The sequence below is a fragment of the Pleurodeles waltl genome, chromosome 1_1 (genome assembly GCF_031143425.1).
Source record: "Pleurodeles waltl isolate 20211129_DDA chromosome 1_1, aPleWal1.hap1.20221129, whole genome shotgun sequence".
In the NCBI taxonomy this organism is placed as follows: Eukaryota; Metazoa; Chordata; class Amphibia; order Caudata; family Salamandridae; genus Pleurodeles; species Pleurodeles waltl.
Genome location: NC_090436.1, coordinates 60,196,498 through 60,213,719, shown reverse-complemented (window position 1 = coordinate 60,213,719; position 17,222 = coordinate 60,196,498). Strand labels below are relative to the sequence as shown.

At 41.5% G+C, this 17,222-nt stretch overlaps 1 protein-coding gene across 1 annotated transcript in view; it reads right to left on the bottom strand.

Moving 5' to 3' along the window:
* The window catches only part of FANCG (FA complementation group G), a 176,787-nt gene that overhangs the window by 104,750 nt on the left and 54,815 nt on the right, over window positions 1-17,222 (bottom strand). The window contains exons 5-7 of the mRNA XM_069212638.1: window positions 11,849-12,005; window positions 9,747-9,877; window positions 3,414-3,560 (exon numbers count right to left, since the gene is read on the bottom strand). Coding sequence (XP_069068739.1) covers window positions 3,414-3,560; window positions 9,747-9,877; window positions 11,849-12,005 — 435 coding nt within the window. The remainder of the gene's footprint in view (window positions 1-3,413; window positions 3,561-9,746; window positions 9,878-11,848; window positions 12,006-17,222) is intronic.

Below are 17,222 nucleotides of genomic sequence, written 5' to 3'. Positions count from 1 at the left end.
AGTGCAGACTGTGGCACAATGTGAAGCATTTTAAAACTTGATTCTGATCATAGTTTTTTAAAAAGATATGTTTATCAGCATTTTTATAAACTTACAGTTAGCAAAAGTTTATTGCCGCAGTCCAGTTGTGGTGTATGCCTCAGCATTCAAACATGATTGCACATATATAATACACATAAAGGCTTAACTGGTTCATATGAGCATACATAGTTTCAAAATACAGTCTTTTAACATTCATGAAGGTTGTGGCAAACGGTCTAACAGGTATGAACCATTCTGTGTACTGTCCAGGTCCTCCAAGAGTCAAATGTATCCCAGTTCAATCCCGGGCATACTCTGCGCTTCTGCATATATTGAGGACTTGAACGGCTATACAAGGTCAAGGGATGGGGGAAACTGGGAGAAACCATGAAGGAAAATGAAAGAAGGTCAAGCTGACCAAAACTTATCAATAACGTCCACTGTGGGGGAGCCCACTTTGCGTGCCTTGGGTTTAGGGAACTCTTCCAAAAGGCAGGTTTCCAATATGCAGGGAAGGGTGCGACCTAGTGTGGCCTGGAGCCGCTGAAGAACTGCAACCCACAAAACCTGGGGTGTGGGGCAACTCCATATCGTGACCAAAGTCTGCATCAAGTAGTCGACTTTGAGGGCATTCTCAGGACTCTCCGCCATATATAAGCTGCAGTCGAAGTGGGGTGAGGTATGCCATGTGGAGATAACTGAATTCAATATATTTTAGTTTCACATTACAAGGGATCTTTTTAGGGTAAGCCACTATCCTATTCCACTGTCTATCTGTGATCTCATGGTCCAGGGTCTCACCCCACCTCGTCCTAAGGGCCAACAAAGGTTTCCGCCCCATGTCACTCAATGTGCAGTAGAACCACATCACCAGGTATCTTGCTGAGCCCATGGAATGTAGCAGCTGAAGCACCGCGTGAGGGGAAGGCTCATCTTGTTCCGCACCCCACAGATCTTCGAAAGCTCTGACTAATGCCTCATAGTTCAAGAACTGCGCTTAAGGCAAAGCTGGTCCATTAAGTCTTCCAGCGTAATGAGAGGGCCCAACGCGAAGCAGTCTCTCACTGTCATCAGCCCTGCCTCCGTCCAGCCACTGAGTTGGGTTGCTATGAAACAGGTAGTGGGTTTCCCGTGTGGTAATTCCACCAGCAGTAGGGCCGGGGCATACATCAGCGATCTCTGGATCCTCACCAGACATCAGCATCAGCAGCACAGTAAGGTACTAGGTTGAGGAATGGGTCTCTTGGGGAGGAGCAGGCATGCCAATAGGAGTCCCTGTTGGGGTGTTAGGCCCATAAGATCAAAGTTACTCCTTTGTATTTCGTCAAGCCATCTAGCCACCCACTGTAGTTGTCCTGCTAAGTAGTACAGTTTGAAGTCCGGAGTCCCTAGGCCTCCATCATCTGGTGGACGTTGCAGGACTGCAAAAGATACTTTGTGGCTCCCCAAATCACGTCACGTAACAGGGTATTGAGTTGTTTAGCCCATGCCACGGAGATCTTCTCTGGAAGATTGGTAAAAACAAAATGCAATTATCGGGGGAGCATCACCATTTTTTATATGGATATCCTGGCCATAATTGATAGTCACAAGGATCACCAAAAGGTGACACATGCCCTAAGAGAGCAAAGGGCTCCACCTAAGTTTTCTTCCAGTAAATTGTCCAGGTCGTGGTATACCTTAATACATAAATATTTAAAAGTGATGGGTGACCATAGTAAGTCTAGTGGGAGATTTGGCGGGTGAGGAGCCCCAAGAGTGCAGGGTAATATACATATTGTGTTTCGGTTAACTCTTAGACCAGATCCTTTTCGGAAGTCCTCAAGGGGACTGAGTGCATTTGGTGTCCCAATAGAGCTGTGTCAGAAATAAAAGAGGATATCATCCACATAAAATGAGATAATATGTTCTACGCCATCTATCGTTATACCATTTCCTCTACTCTCCCGCCAAAGACTCAATGTCCAGGGCGCAGAGCAGGGGGGATAGCGGGCAGCGCTACCTAGTACCCCTGAATATGTCATAGCCATCAGAGATCGTGGAGCCTGTTTTTACTTGGGCCGTTGGGTTCTCGGAGAGTACGGAGACCCACCCAACCCAGGCACCACCTAGGCCCATCCTCACTTTGACTCTCAATAGGAAGTCCTAATGTATGCAGTCGAAGGCTTTTTCAAGCTCTACCAACATAAATGAGGCCTCCAGAGGTCTTGCAGTATAAGGTAGTAAAGAATATGAAACAATCTCCTGAGGTTAAGGGAGTGCTACGGATTGGAATAAATCAATTTTTATCTTTATGGACCAGAACCAGCAAGCGGGGAAACAGTCTATTCACCAATATTTTACTTAATGCTTTGAAGTCCATGTTTAACAAGGATAGTGGGCGAAATGCTGATGGACTCTGGTAGCCGGCCTGCTTTCAAAGACTCAGCGTTCCTTTAGCTTTGGGGCTAAGGAACTCATGAAAGTGTAGTAAAATTCTGCTGGGAATCTATCTCGTCATGGAGTCCTACCAGTAACAATGTCTTTTATAGCAGCTCGTATTACCTGGACAGTCATTGGTCCCCCAATAGTTTTTCAAGCCCCATGCAGTAATGTCGGGAGAGACAGACGGTCTAGGAACCTATCTTGTTCAGTTTCTGATAATGTCTCCAGGTGGCAATAGATTGTTTTGTAATATTTACGGAACTCTGCATTAATAGCCCCCTGGGTGTAGACGTCTACTCCATTAGGTAATGAGATGTGTGTAACAGGTGAGCCGCGTAATTCAGGGCGAATGAGCCATGTTAGCATTCTCCCGGATTTACCCTCCTCAGCATGTGCCCTTGTGACATAATTATAAAAATTGTGGCATCACTGTTCATATCATAGTTAGTATGTGGCGAAGCCTCTTGAGCATGGCATGTAAACTAAACCTTACTCCACTGCTATAGTGCAATCTAAGCGCTTTACAGAGAACATTTTCTGACTGTGCAAGTAGACTATACAAGGGCAATAACAAGCAGTTATATCTGATCCTGTTACTACTTTAGCAACATTCACTATAATTCCAAGACAGGTGTATAGGTATCAGTTTACATTTGTTTCAATTTAAAATAGATCTATAGTTGGATTGCAAATCATACCGGACTAGCAGAGACAGCCCATAAAATATCAAGCAATATCAATAGCCGCAGAGAAATCCAACATTTGCTTTTCTCCATTCCGTCAGAATTCAACATTCTTGAAAGGCAATACTAAATATGTCTGAACTGGTACTCACTAGATGTCAGAATCGAGCTGACTAGCGTAGTACTACGGTGGCATTGTTAATACTACACAATAATTAATTGCAATGTATTTCTGGCAAGACAAGCATGAGTGAAGGTTGAAACAAATGGTGAGAAAGGCCTCACCTCATAGAGGAGCTGCAGAGCTTGCAGTTCAGCATCCATCTTTCCTAACTGATGATAAAGCTGTGAGGTCTGGTACAGCGCAGAAAGGCACCGGAAATCCACCTGTAGGGCTTGTTTCCAGCACTGAAGGGCTGCCTGAGGCTTGCTCTGTAATAGTGGATGGAGGAGAAGACAAATTTTTTATAATTGTTAGAATCGTGCCCGATGGCTACCACCTAAAAATGATCAACTAACTGGTTTCACATTAAGTGCCACCCCAATGATCAAACATATTAAGATCAACCACCCTTGCAACATAATAAAAAGCACAATAGAAGTGTTGACAAAAGCTAGACAGGAAGATGGAGCAAACAAATGTTCAGAACTTTCTTTGCAATCACAATATCAAAAATAATAGCAATGGACTGGGCAGAAAAAGGCATCACATTAATTATAGATCTTAGCAAGTAAGGCAACCCTACCACTTTTTCTTAACTTCATGAAAGACACAAACCATCTATCCTGGGCTTTTAGGATGTTCTCAAACTGAAAAGTAGCCAAACTCAAACTCAAATCAGTTAGGGGAAAACACATGCCAGATTTGCCAAACTCACTAAGCAATCAAAACAGACCATGTAGCATCTAAAGCCTACAAAATCCTAGCACCAGTCAAAACCCCAATAAAGCGAGCTATAATACACAAATGGGAACCCCTTCAACTAGAATGCAACCATACCCTATACCTCCTGCTAACTGGACTAACATATATATCTCATTATGTATAGCTAAACTGCTCATCCATTACCCAAGCTACAGTCTAGGTGATCCACAATAGCTATTGGACATCCGTCAAACTCCATCAGCTGGCTCTTTCAGACTCTAACAAATGTTAGAACTGTGGGAAACAGAAGGAGGACCTATACCACATATTTTATAACTACATGCATCCTCAATAATTCTGGAATAAAATTAAGACTCTAATTAAAGAAATTAATCTGAAATTAAACTATACTGTGGTAGCTTTAGGCATTTTTGCAGTAATGCCGATCCCTTCTTTAAAGCAAATGGATCTGCTACTAATAAATTTGTTCCTGGCCCTAGGTGTAAAAACCGACTGACTGAAAATTGCAAAAAAAAAAAACCTCACATACAGAGAAACAAACAGCCAAGAACACTAGGAGATGAATGAAGCTTTCTTAGACCATTAAAAGATGTAAAGCTCAACCAAAGATCCAGTCATCTTGTCATCAACTTCAATCCTGCTGGGACAGCTCATTGTCATTAACACAGCACTATCTGCTGAGTACCACAAGTATTGTCTCACTGCTTTCTCCACTTCCCGAGCCTCACCTCTTTTTTTGCTGATTAATATCTGTTTTATCGCCTTTCCTTTCAGAAACATTTGTCTCAGTCAGACATCACGCTAACATAGATAAACTCAAAAGCAATCAAGCTCTCAGACAAATTCTCATCAATACACCATACTATTACTGGATGCAACATCGATGCATGTTTGCATTACACACACTGTATATCAGAAAAGGGCAAACTTTCCCCTCAAGTGCTGAAGGAATGTCAGACATAGCAACAATTCTTACTCCTAACCCACATCAGCTTCAACAAAAATACTCATTAAGTAGACCATAGGTTCTGCAGTTTATGTACAATATGATTTGTGGTGTACGGCGATTGCACTATACTTATTTTTTTTAAAATGTTATGTGGCATCTGCTCTTGTTTGAAAAGAAATAAACAATTTATGAAATTAGGAATTATGCAAATTTTCCAGTAGGGGGACACCTCAGAACATTTAAACACTATTATTATAATGTTTTTATTAAATCTATTTGGATCTAATCCCTCTATGTTATGAAGTTTACATAAAATCCTAAAAGTATTCATATTTTCTCCTATAACAGGACATGGTCAGCGAATCTCAGAGGCAGCTGCTCTCTTCACTGGTAACTGTACAGTAGATGCACACTTTTCATTTATCTTAGTTCTGTGACACATTCTCCTCAAAGGGGCATCAACACAATCAAACCTACGAAGATAGCAGCAGCTTACAATTTAAATCCACAGCTCAAATTAAGTATGCACTCATATAAAAGCAATTGCATATTTGAACCTTGGTGAGGCAGCTGAAGACAAAAGATCTTTACTAGTAAAAATGCATGACCGCCAAACTTCGGAAGGAAGGTACTTCACAGATAGAAGATCCTTGGGCACTCTAGACAGACGGGCACTGAGGATCTCAAATAAAGCCACTCAATTTAAGAATACTTCTCACAGATGACTAGGGACAGCCCAGGATGCTCACTGCTGCCATGACTACAGCAGAGAGATGCCAGTTTTCTGTTTAAGTTTTCCTGCTCTTGCAGTGTGTATGTGATCATCCCTCAATGCATGGAGCTCTGTGCTGTTGGTGGGTATGGCTTGAGGCCATGCAGGGAGCAGGTCAATTCAAAAGCTCAAGGCAGCAAATCTTCATGCAGGGCAGCAAACTCAGCATTCATACTAGCCGATGTGGGGGGCTCAAAAAAGATATTAAAAACAACACAGTAGTCCAATATCCATTTCTGACCTTGCACCTTTATAACTAATGAAATGATACATGAACACATACTGAAAAAGACTATTCTGACAACCTTTCTGCCATGCTAATGCACCCTACCTTGCCGCACAGTAACGCAAGTAGGTTCACACCATATCAAAATCATTACATACATCCTTTATGCAACAATGTAAAAGTAGGATTCACTCAATATTAATCATAACAGGGATGTGACACTAACAGCATCTTGTGGACATTGCATCCTATGGCACTGCAAAACCTGTTAGTAAAGAAGTATAACCGATTGCCAGAATATGGAAAACGACAAGCGAAAAATAGGAACTAGACCACAAAACAGGAACAACAAACTACAAAGCATCCTAGTAGGAGGTATATGAGGCAATAAACACTAAAGTGGCACATTGAGAAACGTAGTGGTCCCTTAACAAATGCATGTTTGTATCCAGTATCTCTTGACCAACATGATGGACTGCACATGGCAACAGGCAAGTTCTATCTTTATACATGTGCTTGAAGAAAGTGTTTCACTTACATTGCAAGCACAGAGCCACCACACCTAAACAAAAACTCACAAGCCATGTCACTAACTCTGCACCACCAAAGCCATTGTCCAAGAGCCCAACAAAAGGAGGCAGATATATTACAAGTCATAGTGGAAGTGGCTTGAATAATGTTCACGAAGAAAGACCCCATATATGCAGAAATATTAGCCACTAGTTTTGAAATTAGTCACAGATGTGTTTCTCTTTCTCAAACTAACTCAAGCACTAATGATGTATCCAAATTAATTTATAGTTAATATAAAACACCCTCTTCAAAATAGACAGTACAGTAAACATAAAGGCCTTATCTTACATACTCACACAATAAACCCAAGGTTCTTATACAAAGAAAGATCCCGAACAACAAGTGATTGTTCACCTAGCTCCTTGTACAATGTTCAATTCACAGAAACAGAACTCCCACTAAAACACACTGAAGCACATTTTAGCAAACAACGGGAGACCAAGTTCTTCAGGACCAACAATATTCACTCAGATAAGATATTGTAGCATTCAATCCAATAGTTTTTAAGGGACAAATTACTATGTGACCCTGTATAAATTTGTAGAGTTTCACTTCCTAAAATCATCAAAGTCACAAAAATATTATCTTATACTTAGAAAGTCTGATTCAGAGCATTTTGAGAGCTCCAAACACATTGATAAGGACTATTTCAAGCCAAAAGACAAAAATCTGTTATAAATAAGGAAAACCCCATGTTATTCCAAAATTAATGTGATACTCTGGTGCTGCTACCTCACTGGGTACCGAAATATGATGGTAAATGAATCATTCAGTTCTTAAAGCATCAGTCAATATTGAGGGATTAGACAGAGAGCATGGCCCTTGGAACCCAGCATTATTTCTAATATCCCTTCGAGTCACCAATGATCAGAGGTTCCCTTTTGGATTATATAGGCCTTGAAGAGTTTTAGCTAAGCAAGCACTAACTATTTTGTCTATCGGTAAGGACCATCATCGGGAAGAGAACTTGGCTTTTGCTCAACTTCTGAGCTCTGGCATTGCAGTGAAAGACCAGTGATGTAGAATGAGACACTAGACTGCCAAGAAAGACATGTTCTGCTGTACAAGGTCTGAAAGCGAATAGTGATGCATCATGCAAAAAGACAGCAGAAGAAGCAAGATCAGCTGCTGGTGAAGAATAGGCCATCTCATGCATACACCAAGATCTTGGAACCATCACCAGAAGAAATATATCGTATCCCCCAATTTGATGGCTCCTGGGAAAACCACAAGACCTATCTATTCAAGGTCTACCTTCTCAACAAATACATTTCACAAAAATCTAGAAATATCAGACTCCCCAACGCACTGTTACCATTAATCACTTATAAAACTGTATTTATGGTCTTTGTTTTAAGACTCTCTGCTACTGATGTAATGATGTCTGGTCTACATAAATAATGTCACAAATTAATTCCACTAAAATCTATAATTGTCAGGCTCTCCCACCCATCATTACCACAAATCACCTGTTAGACTATTTACATAGCCTTTGTTCTAAGGTGCTCTGCTACTGACATGATGATAATCGGTCAATAGAAGTACTGTCACAAATTAAAATGGCGGCCACAACTAGCAGAATACAAACGACATATAGCAAGATGGCGGACACAATATTTGGAGTTGAGGGCCTCTTGCAAAGTTTCACATAAGGATTGGCTTTACCAGAGCTTTATTGTGCAAGGTTGCAAGTTGTTGGATTTCTCTGCTTCCTGCTTTAATTCATGCTTTGCTCTCCCTTAGATCTTACCTTTTCCTCATGTTGCCTACAGGTTTTCACAGACTTTCATTCACGATTTTAGAGCACTTCTCACTTCTTGATTTGTACAAACAACTCCAATGCTTCAGACACTTCCAATATTACATAACAGGTATTTATTTAGTACCTTGTGATGACTGATCTTGTTATTATGAAATCCACATGCTTAAAGAGTGATTTCCTTTTCCAAAGTGTCCCAATCATTTTTTTTTATCTATCCCTACCTCATTTATCCCATTACTTCTAATTATGGAAAAGCCTCTACTTCTCATATCCAAGGAATCAGGGATTGACATTTTATATTACTTGAGCCTGGGAGTTTCCGACACTGCTGCCATGCAGTTACTTGCACTCTGACAGCAAAAAAAGCCCCACCTAGGCAAAAAAAGCTGAAAGTGTGGTGGTGGAGAAGCATCCCAGGCAGCAGGAGTTCTGGACAGTCCTGCTCAAACAGAGGAATTATTTCAGCAGTGTACTGAAACAGCGCCTTGTCTGCCCCGATGCCAATGGAGGACAGTAGCAGGGAGTGATCAAGAACAGGCCTGGTCAACAGCAGGTGACAAGTCACTGGGCAGCAATGAGCAAGGCTTGGCGCATGATGAGAAGTCAGAACCAGGTTAAGGGGAGAGGGGTGTTAAAAAGGGAGATGAGGCAGGAATCCAGCAGGATCTCTGGGGACATTCTCTGGCAGACCCTCACAGCAGCCATACCTACTTGAAATCCACCCAGTAAGGTTGCCAAATAAAAAAGAGAGGGTAATCTAAAGAGACTAATCTTGATTGAGGATTAAAACATCAGCACCCAATAACAAAGGGACATGGGTGGGGGCAATCTTATGTTGAGTTTTCCTTTCTACAAGTAAATGATGTGCTAAAGAGCCCTGGTGAAAGAGACACAAGAGGCAGACCTTGGTTTGGACACCAATGCTCCTCTTTATTCCCTCTAGGCAAGACTCTCTAGGGGTCTTTTGTTTTGTGAGAACTTTGGGGACGCAAACGCCAAGTCCACCTAATGTTCAGGATTATGAAGGCTTATTGAAGGATTGTTAACTATGCACATGAACTTGTTGTCTACGTGTATGGACTTCGCAAGTGCAATAACATTTCAATGAATATGTATGGTAGTGGTGCATGAAGTAATTCTGCAATCATCACTAAAGTTAAATAAACGACTGCATCATACAAGCCCAAGTGTCTTGATTTTAAAGCACCAAAGCGTAGTCCCATCAATGCAGTCAGGGATCATATTACTTTATTCATCTGTATATCACCAAATACATTTTTGAACATTTAAGATGATTATGCTTGGGTGCACCACAAAAACCCGACATTATGAAGTACATATTCTCTTATTGGAATATTAAAATGTGTTAGGTCATTACATTATATCGATGCCTGACTGTAGATTGGGATGCCCTTAAAGAAAGCAAAACAAGAAGTCTAAAACGCATTACCATTCGCTGATAGCAGCTTCCAATTGCAGTAAAAATCTGAGCCAGAACCCGGGTCGAGCACATCCCTGCAGCTGCCTTTTGAAGGATGCCAACAGCTGCTGAGAGATCTCCTGCCTCCATCAGTTGAAGACCTGTGAGGAACCCATACGATACTTCAAATTAGGAAAAGATGCAAATATACAACATGAAGATAATTAAAATAATGCAACATTTAGCCTCAGCTGATGAGATCTCAATCAAGCTGATTTTATTGCAATTAAAAGTGTAAGAGTAGGCATGCGGAATTGTACAATTTAATACTATGAATAATTGTGTCGGTCAGAACATCACTATAACACAATAGCATGAGAGTTATCACTAGCATACTTTATTTAATACATTTCTAGCCACATGTTTTTATCGGTCTAAATGAGTTGCCGTAACTAGGGAGAGTATGCCCATATGAGTGCCATAATACAAGGTGCAACTAGCTGCAAAAGTTAGAACAGTGCAAAAGCAGTCAGGTTTATCTTGTGTTTAAGATCAGAGGGGAAATATTCCTGCCATTCAGACCCTCTTATTTCGTTCAGACCAAAATTGATTTGTATATGGTTGGCCCTAACAGATGAATAAAACATTGGTAAAGAATACACCAGACAATGGCATGGAATACAACCAGAGTAATTACCAGTTGTTTTGATTAATTCACACATTTCCATCCATCACTTTTTTGCATCAGGTTGTCTTAAAGGAATGGACATAGTCCAAGGTACAGAAAGTTTCTCAAAGATGCTAAGACAGGACTTGGAGGCTCAGTTAAGCAAGACCGGGCTAATGGAGAGCACAGGCATTGCAATGGCTGCCTCCAAAAGTTCTGGGGAAAAACCTGATGGGCGGTGGTTTAGCTTGTTGCTAAAAAGTCAAGATACCCGATATACATGCAGCGGGGCACTGCGGATTGGAGAAGAAGCCTGGATGCCATGCAGGGGACATTCCTGCCCCAGCATATAGGTAAATATCACAATTTACAGTAGACAAGGCATTTGCACGTTCTAATGATGATGAATGAAAGGTCCAGGTGGAATACATACTGTGTGGAAGGTTTTTAAGGGTTCAGAAGGGAGATTTCAAACATTCCCGCATTACTCTCCTAATTATTTCTCTGGTTATTTTATGGGATGGAAGGATGCCTAGTTGCCTAGGTTTGCTTGTGACGCGTGGCCCACTCCTGGCGGTACCCATGGACCACACAGTGCCTTGTTCATGAGTATCACAAGCTACTTCAGCCTTTGTTTACTATCAAGTGGGCAAGTGAAGCGACACCCAGGACAGCAAAGTAACGGTACTGGGTACGGAAAATTGTTTTCCTTTGAGAGAACAAGGCAAAAGACATGACTTAACTGCTGTCGAGGCTTGCAGCGAAGGATGTAGGTAATGAAGAAGCTTAAGAAGAATTTGTGGTTGCATGTGTAGCAGAAGCATTGGATGGGTATATTTACAAGAAGTATTTGAAGGGAGACACAAAACAGAACACAGTGGGAGGGAAGTTCCTTTGTTTAATAGTGGTTAGCCTAGAAAAGTTGTAGAGGTGATGATGTAATGGAAGGTGGTTGTTGAAATAACATTCCACTCCAGTTGTTGACAGTCTGGTTAGGGGGTTGGATTGGTCCCAGAACCCTAGGGAAAGGAAATACTGAAACTAGCATAAGAAGGTAAAATATGTATGAGTGCAATGAAAAGAAATACTAGAACACAATTTTCAGTCAAGATGGGGCAAATGTTTCAGGCATAAAGTTCAGAGAGAACTCTTACGTGTTCTGCTAGTACAGACTAAGCTGGTAGCGCCAGGTTAGTGGCCCTATCTCATGTGTGACCAATCCCATTTGGTGATTTCTTGATTAATAATTAAATAATTATTTTTTTTATAAGGAGGTCAACTGCTAAACTATAGGAGTTAAGACTTAACTGCACTGGCACTCACTGCTGGTTCTGCTACGTGAGGCTGATGGCGATGCTCTTTAGATACACAACCTGATACAAGGTGGTTTCCAGCAATATTCTGCAGCGCACAGTGAAGAAATATATTTTGAAAAACGTTGTATTCAAATGTTCACACAAGATACCTTGTTGAAAAGCAGCTGCAGTGTACAGCATGTCTTTGAGATTGTGGGTGGTTTCAGCCATCAGATAACCTGATGTCCCTTCTTCAGGCACATTCCAGAGACTGAGCAACTCCAGAAGGTCACTTTCCACTGGGCAAACCTTCCCAGAAACAGATTCCTGCAGAAAAGAACACAAATCAAGGACAAGATGTGATTCTCACATGATAAAAATCTTAGGCTGCGTCTACTTGCTTTGGTATTTCTGATTTCAGAGAGAAGGGGAGAGGGAGCTGTAATTTGATTTTCTTCCCAAGAGTTTTTGACCTATAACCTTTGGTCTCCGCATTTTGGTAGAATAGCATAATCTGGGCTTTACTGCAACACTTCTTTATGACATGAAAATATTGATTATTTTTGCATCAGTATAGGATGTTTTGACTGAAGTTTTTGCTTCACTACGGTGAACAAAGTAAGATGTGCAGGTGGCATATTGTTTTGTTCCCTGACCTCTGAATAATGCCCACCTAAAACATCCCTGCTGGGCTCTCTCTCAGATCTGTGCAGTCTCCATACTTCCTGTCCTGCGAAACAGACCAGGTGAGGCTCAGTAAGACCCATGACTGTTCTCTCTTCTCCGCAAGCTCACAGGCTGGACTTTAGGGGATAAGCAAGATTTAGCAGAAAGACCAAAATATTGACTGGCATTATGAAGACTAATACAAAAAGAGAGTGGCAGAGAAGGTGGGGGTGAGATAGTGTGACAGACAGAGAAAGAAACCCACATCCTTTTTTTTTTTTTACTGTAAGCCCAATAAAATCAGTTTAAAAAAGTTGTGGGGAAATGAACTTGAACAAATAATTTGAATAACTCAGCTAATCAGCCCTTAGCGCTGCCCATGGGCCAATCAGCCCTCACCACTGACCATGAAGTGCGGACTTTTTCCATCATCCATGCTCTTTTGTTACAGCTTGGATTCAAGTTAGGTGTGGATCACCTAGGTCACTCACCAAATGTATATATGTCCTACATGCAGTGCTTAATTTGTAAATAAAAACGTGCCGGTGCTGAAAGCCCTCCTCTTTAACAAGCAGCTGCTGCAATTAAATGTGGGAACACAGAATACTGAGGCAGCTTAATTCTGAAGCCATCTCAGGCCTCTTCAATCCATTTAAGGCCACTCCCCGCCCCTTCAGCTCACTTCTGCAGCTTTCTGCTTTCTCCCATTGTGACGCTTTTTCATTTTCTCTTCCTCCGTCTTTCCCATATGTGTTTTTTCCTCGTAGCAAATGCTTGGGGCAGAAGAATAAGCGCTGACCCTCTAAAATAAGTGCTGGTGCTCCGCACCGGAAACAACAAGCACAAATTAAGCACTGCCTACATGGTATTCTATAGCAGAAACCTTGCCAAAAGGCAGAAAAATATTGTACATACTCAAAAGCAAGTTAAAAGTCAGGGAGTAACAGGAGAGGAAGCGGAGCTGTGGAGAATTAAAGCATTGTGATACAGTGTTCTTTAAAGAAGTGAGTCTTCGACTATTTCCTAAATTGGAGCAGCGCTGGGGCGGTCCTGATGGGTGCAGGGTGTTGTTCTAGATACTGGGTGCATAGACAGTAAAGTCCTGTCTTGTTTTCCTTTTTTTACACTCTATCTGCAGTATCATGGTGTCCTGGCTGCAGGTGATCCAGGAGCCACCAAAGATGGTGAGCATGTCTGCAAGATAAGAAGGAGTGCTGGTTGTGATGGTCTCTAAATGCACTGAACCGCCGTGCCTACGTGAACCTGTATGCCCCCTGCAAGTTCCGGTGGTATCTTTTGGTCTATTGTTTCAGTGACACTGGCCTCATGGGTCCTCTGGCCTGTCCAAGTAAGGCAAAGTGGAGGACTCTCAAAAGTGAGTGCTCGCTAGCAAGATAACCTCTTGCTCAACTGCATGCTTGGACATATCACTATTGGCATTCACAGGAATGTAAGCCAAGTCTGATATATATATATATATATATATATATATATATATATATATATATAGAGAGAGAGAGAGAGCAAGAGAGAGAGAATATTAATCTATTATGAACACAGACAAACTTAAGGGGGGGAGTGGTGTTACATTTAGGCCTCCGACCCTGGCTCCTAATAACCATTGTTGTCAAAGAGGCAGGCCCTACTAAAGTGCCAAAAAGGTATCAGACAAGAATTGTGCCAATCGGGCAAGGGGTGTATAGAGATCAGAACTTTTGGAAGGGCAGAGTGGATATTTTTTAATTAATTTCCATTGCATGAGTGGACCACTAACATTTCTCTTGGTAATTCTCTAGCTTCGGAAGCAGTATCCAGAGCTGGGCACCATGTCAGGCAGTGGGCCTCTACAGCACCTTGAGTATGAGAGGTAAGTAACCTTCCTGGAGGACCTCTTCAGCACCAGAGATCATTCGGTTCAGCTCTCTATGTCTAAAGCCCTGACAATGGCCATGACATCAATTAACAAAGAGCATGAGAATGTGATGACCTCCTTTAGTTGTGGATCTGACAGGCTTGATCACAGTGAAGTGCCTACTGGCAAAGAGACTGTAATGCTGCATCTTTCTCTAGATGGGAAAAAGTCTCAGCTTTGATATGCATCAACCATTTTGTGTTTGACATCAGATTTATGGCTGGCTTGGAATTTTTTTTAACAAAGCAGAATAGTCACAGTGACTAGAGGTTGGGCGTGGCAGCGGTCATAATGATCTTGAATAGACTAGGGTTCTTCCATCATGGACATCTTTAAATGATGACTGAATATGCAGGTTTCAAGCATCTTTCAGCTGGAGCCTGGATCCAGTTGCATCAGATACATTCAAGCAGGAATGGCATGATCTACCACTCCTGCATCCCCACTTCTGGACAGATCTCTGCTACTCTCTGAGAGGGTGTTAACCATTAGTGAAAGCACAATGTCACCCATGGGTGAAAAAACATTTTGCTGCAACTGATGATGTGGCAAAGTCTGTGGATGGTGATATGGTTTGGACCTTCCTCTAGTCCAAAACTGACAGAATGTTGTCTATGATCTAGTGCAAAGAAACAAGGGCCTTCAGCCCCTGCAATGGCACCACTCTCAAAGACCATTTCAGGTTTTCTGTCTCATCATACTGTAGGCAGAGCAATGACCACAAGTTAATCTATGAACAATGTTCATGCTGGTATACCACACTTACAGGTACATAGTCCTTTCCAGCATTGGATCTACTGCTGATATGTTTTTCCAAATAGATTATAGAGAAGTATTTGATCATGTGTCACCCGCTAGGTCCCTTTCAATCTGGAATCTGGGTACTGGACTCCACAGAAACCACCATCACACAAGTATGGTCTCGCCTAGAAGTTTAGGATGGGCTGTTTCCATGTGGAGCACAGTCAATATTAATTTACATAAGGCGGGCCTCTGTCTAGAGTGGAATAGTGGGCAAAAAACAGTGGGGTGGAATGTGACTCCAAGTGACTGCTAGAAGTCAGACCCTTTACAACATAACCAAGGCACTCATCTCCTCACTGGTATTTAGTGAACTAGACTACAGTGGTCTCCCACATATGCCTCCACTTGACAAGCGAAAGTTCTAAATTGTGATGCAAAAACTCTCATCAGTCTCCCTAGTCACACACATCGCACCCAACTACAAAGTTGGCTGGTTGTCAGCTAAAAACACAGGCACTCTGCAAGCTACTGATCCCGATCTTCAACTACCTCACTTTGATTTGGAGTCTTTACATTACATCTTGCAACCTACACTCAATCAACAAAAAAACTGTTAGCTTTGATCAGGGCCACATGGGCATTAGCAAGGTTACACCCCTTTCAGTTACGGAGACCACCAAACTGGACCTCTCTTCCAGCCAAAAATTACTCAATCGCTCTGGTTGTGTCATTTAAAACTGCTCTCAAGGAACATCTCATCTTGTATGCAATGTCCTGTATTGTGCCTCACTCAACATATCCAACCTCCATTTGTGTGTTTACCCATAATTGCTTACATTTCCTATGTACAGTATTTTTGTTAAGGTTGCATCATTTCTTTGAAAAATGCTCTATTTTTACAACTAAATAAATATTTACAAAAATAGCTGTGAAGGAGAGTGGTGGCAGCATCTTCATTTATGAAACCCATCTGGTCAACTTGTGCATCTGAACGAGCCTCAAAATTCAAGCCACAGCACTTTGTGAAGCTGTCAACGTTTCTGAACATGCTTTTTCACATTTCTAAATGGATCCAACTGTGGACAAATATGTCCTTACTACCGTCACTCTTAATGGAAGATCTGTTATCCTTTCTCGTAACCGCATAAAAACATAACAGAATCTTAAGTCTCACCCAACTGATGATGCCTTGCTTTAAAATCTCCTGGTCTTTATTGCAAGCTCTGGAAGTCCACAAAGAGTTTATTTAAATGATGGACTTCTTCAGTTTGTCTACAAAATTTTTGAGCCTTTTTTGTGCACGAAGGTTATGTAACATCCTGCCTGTGTGGTGCAGGTCTGTCATCCAGTACTTGCAACAATATAGTTTGGGCATGTGGAAGTGTTTGAGAATTTTAGGTTTGAATTACGTTTATGTTCTTCATTATAACTTCATCAATGTGAACCTGGAATCACAGAATCAAGTCCTGCATCCAGAAAATATGCATTTTATGTACTCTTTTAGTTGATGTCACTGCCACAAGGAAAGTACCATTTATAGAAATGCAATTCATGTACAATCATATAAGGGTTGAAAACAATTGCTCAATGGTCTGGTAAGCAGAGTTCACGTTCAAATTGTGTCCAGATCGCACAGTAAATTTTCAAAGCATTAATTCAAAGAATTGTTATAGTAATGGTAGCATAAATAACCAGACATTTCCAGTCCTTTTCTATGCTGCTGAGGATGCCTTATGGTCAAGATGCAATGCATCGTGGAAGATCTAAACCTGCCAGTACTATACACAAACTTCTTTGGCTTGACTTAATAACAGATGTCCATTTCTCCGTGAGGCCCTAAACACAAATCAAGCACTGGTTCTTCAACAGCCATTCAAAGTACAAGGGATTTATTTTGCTGGGAAGAAACTCTCCATAATCACGGATGAGTTGACAACAGCATCTGGGGAATGCTAGAGATTTGTGATAAAGGAGAGATGCTCCTCATGGGACAAAACATATTTGGCACCTCTGCACAACTCCAAGAGCCAACTGTGCTAAAGCATCAACATTTTCTCATCCACCACGCGTGGCTAATGGAACCTGGACACAAAAATACTTCATTATCTGTATATGCTACAGCTTCAATTTGTGACACAATCTCAAATCTCGACCGGGACCGTATGCAGTTGTGTTTTTAATTCTTAGTGTATCAGCAGTCTGGTGTAGTGTTCAGTTGTAAA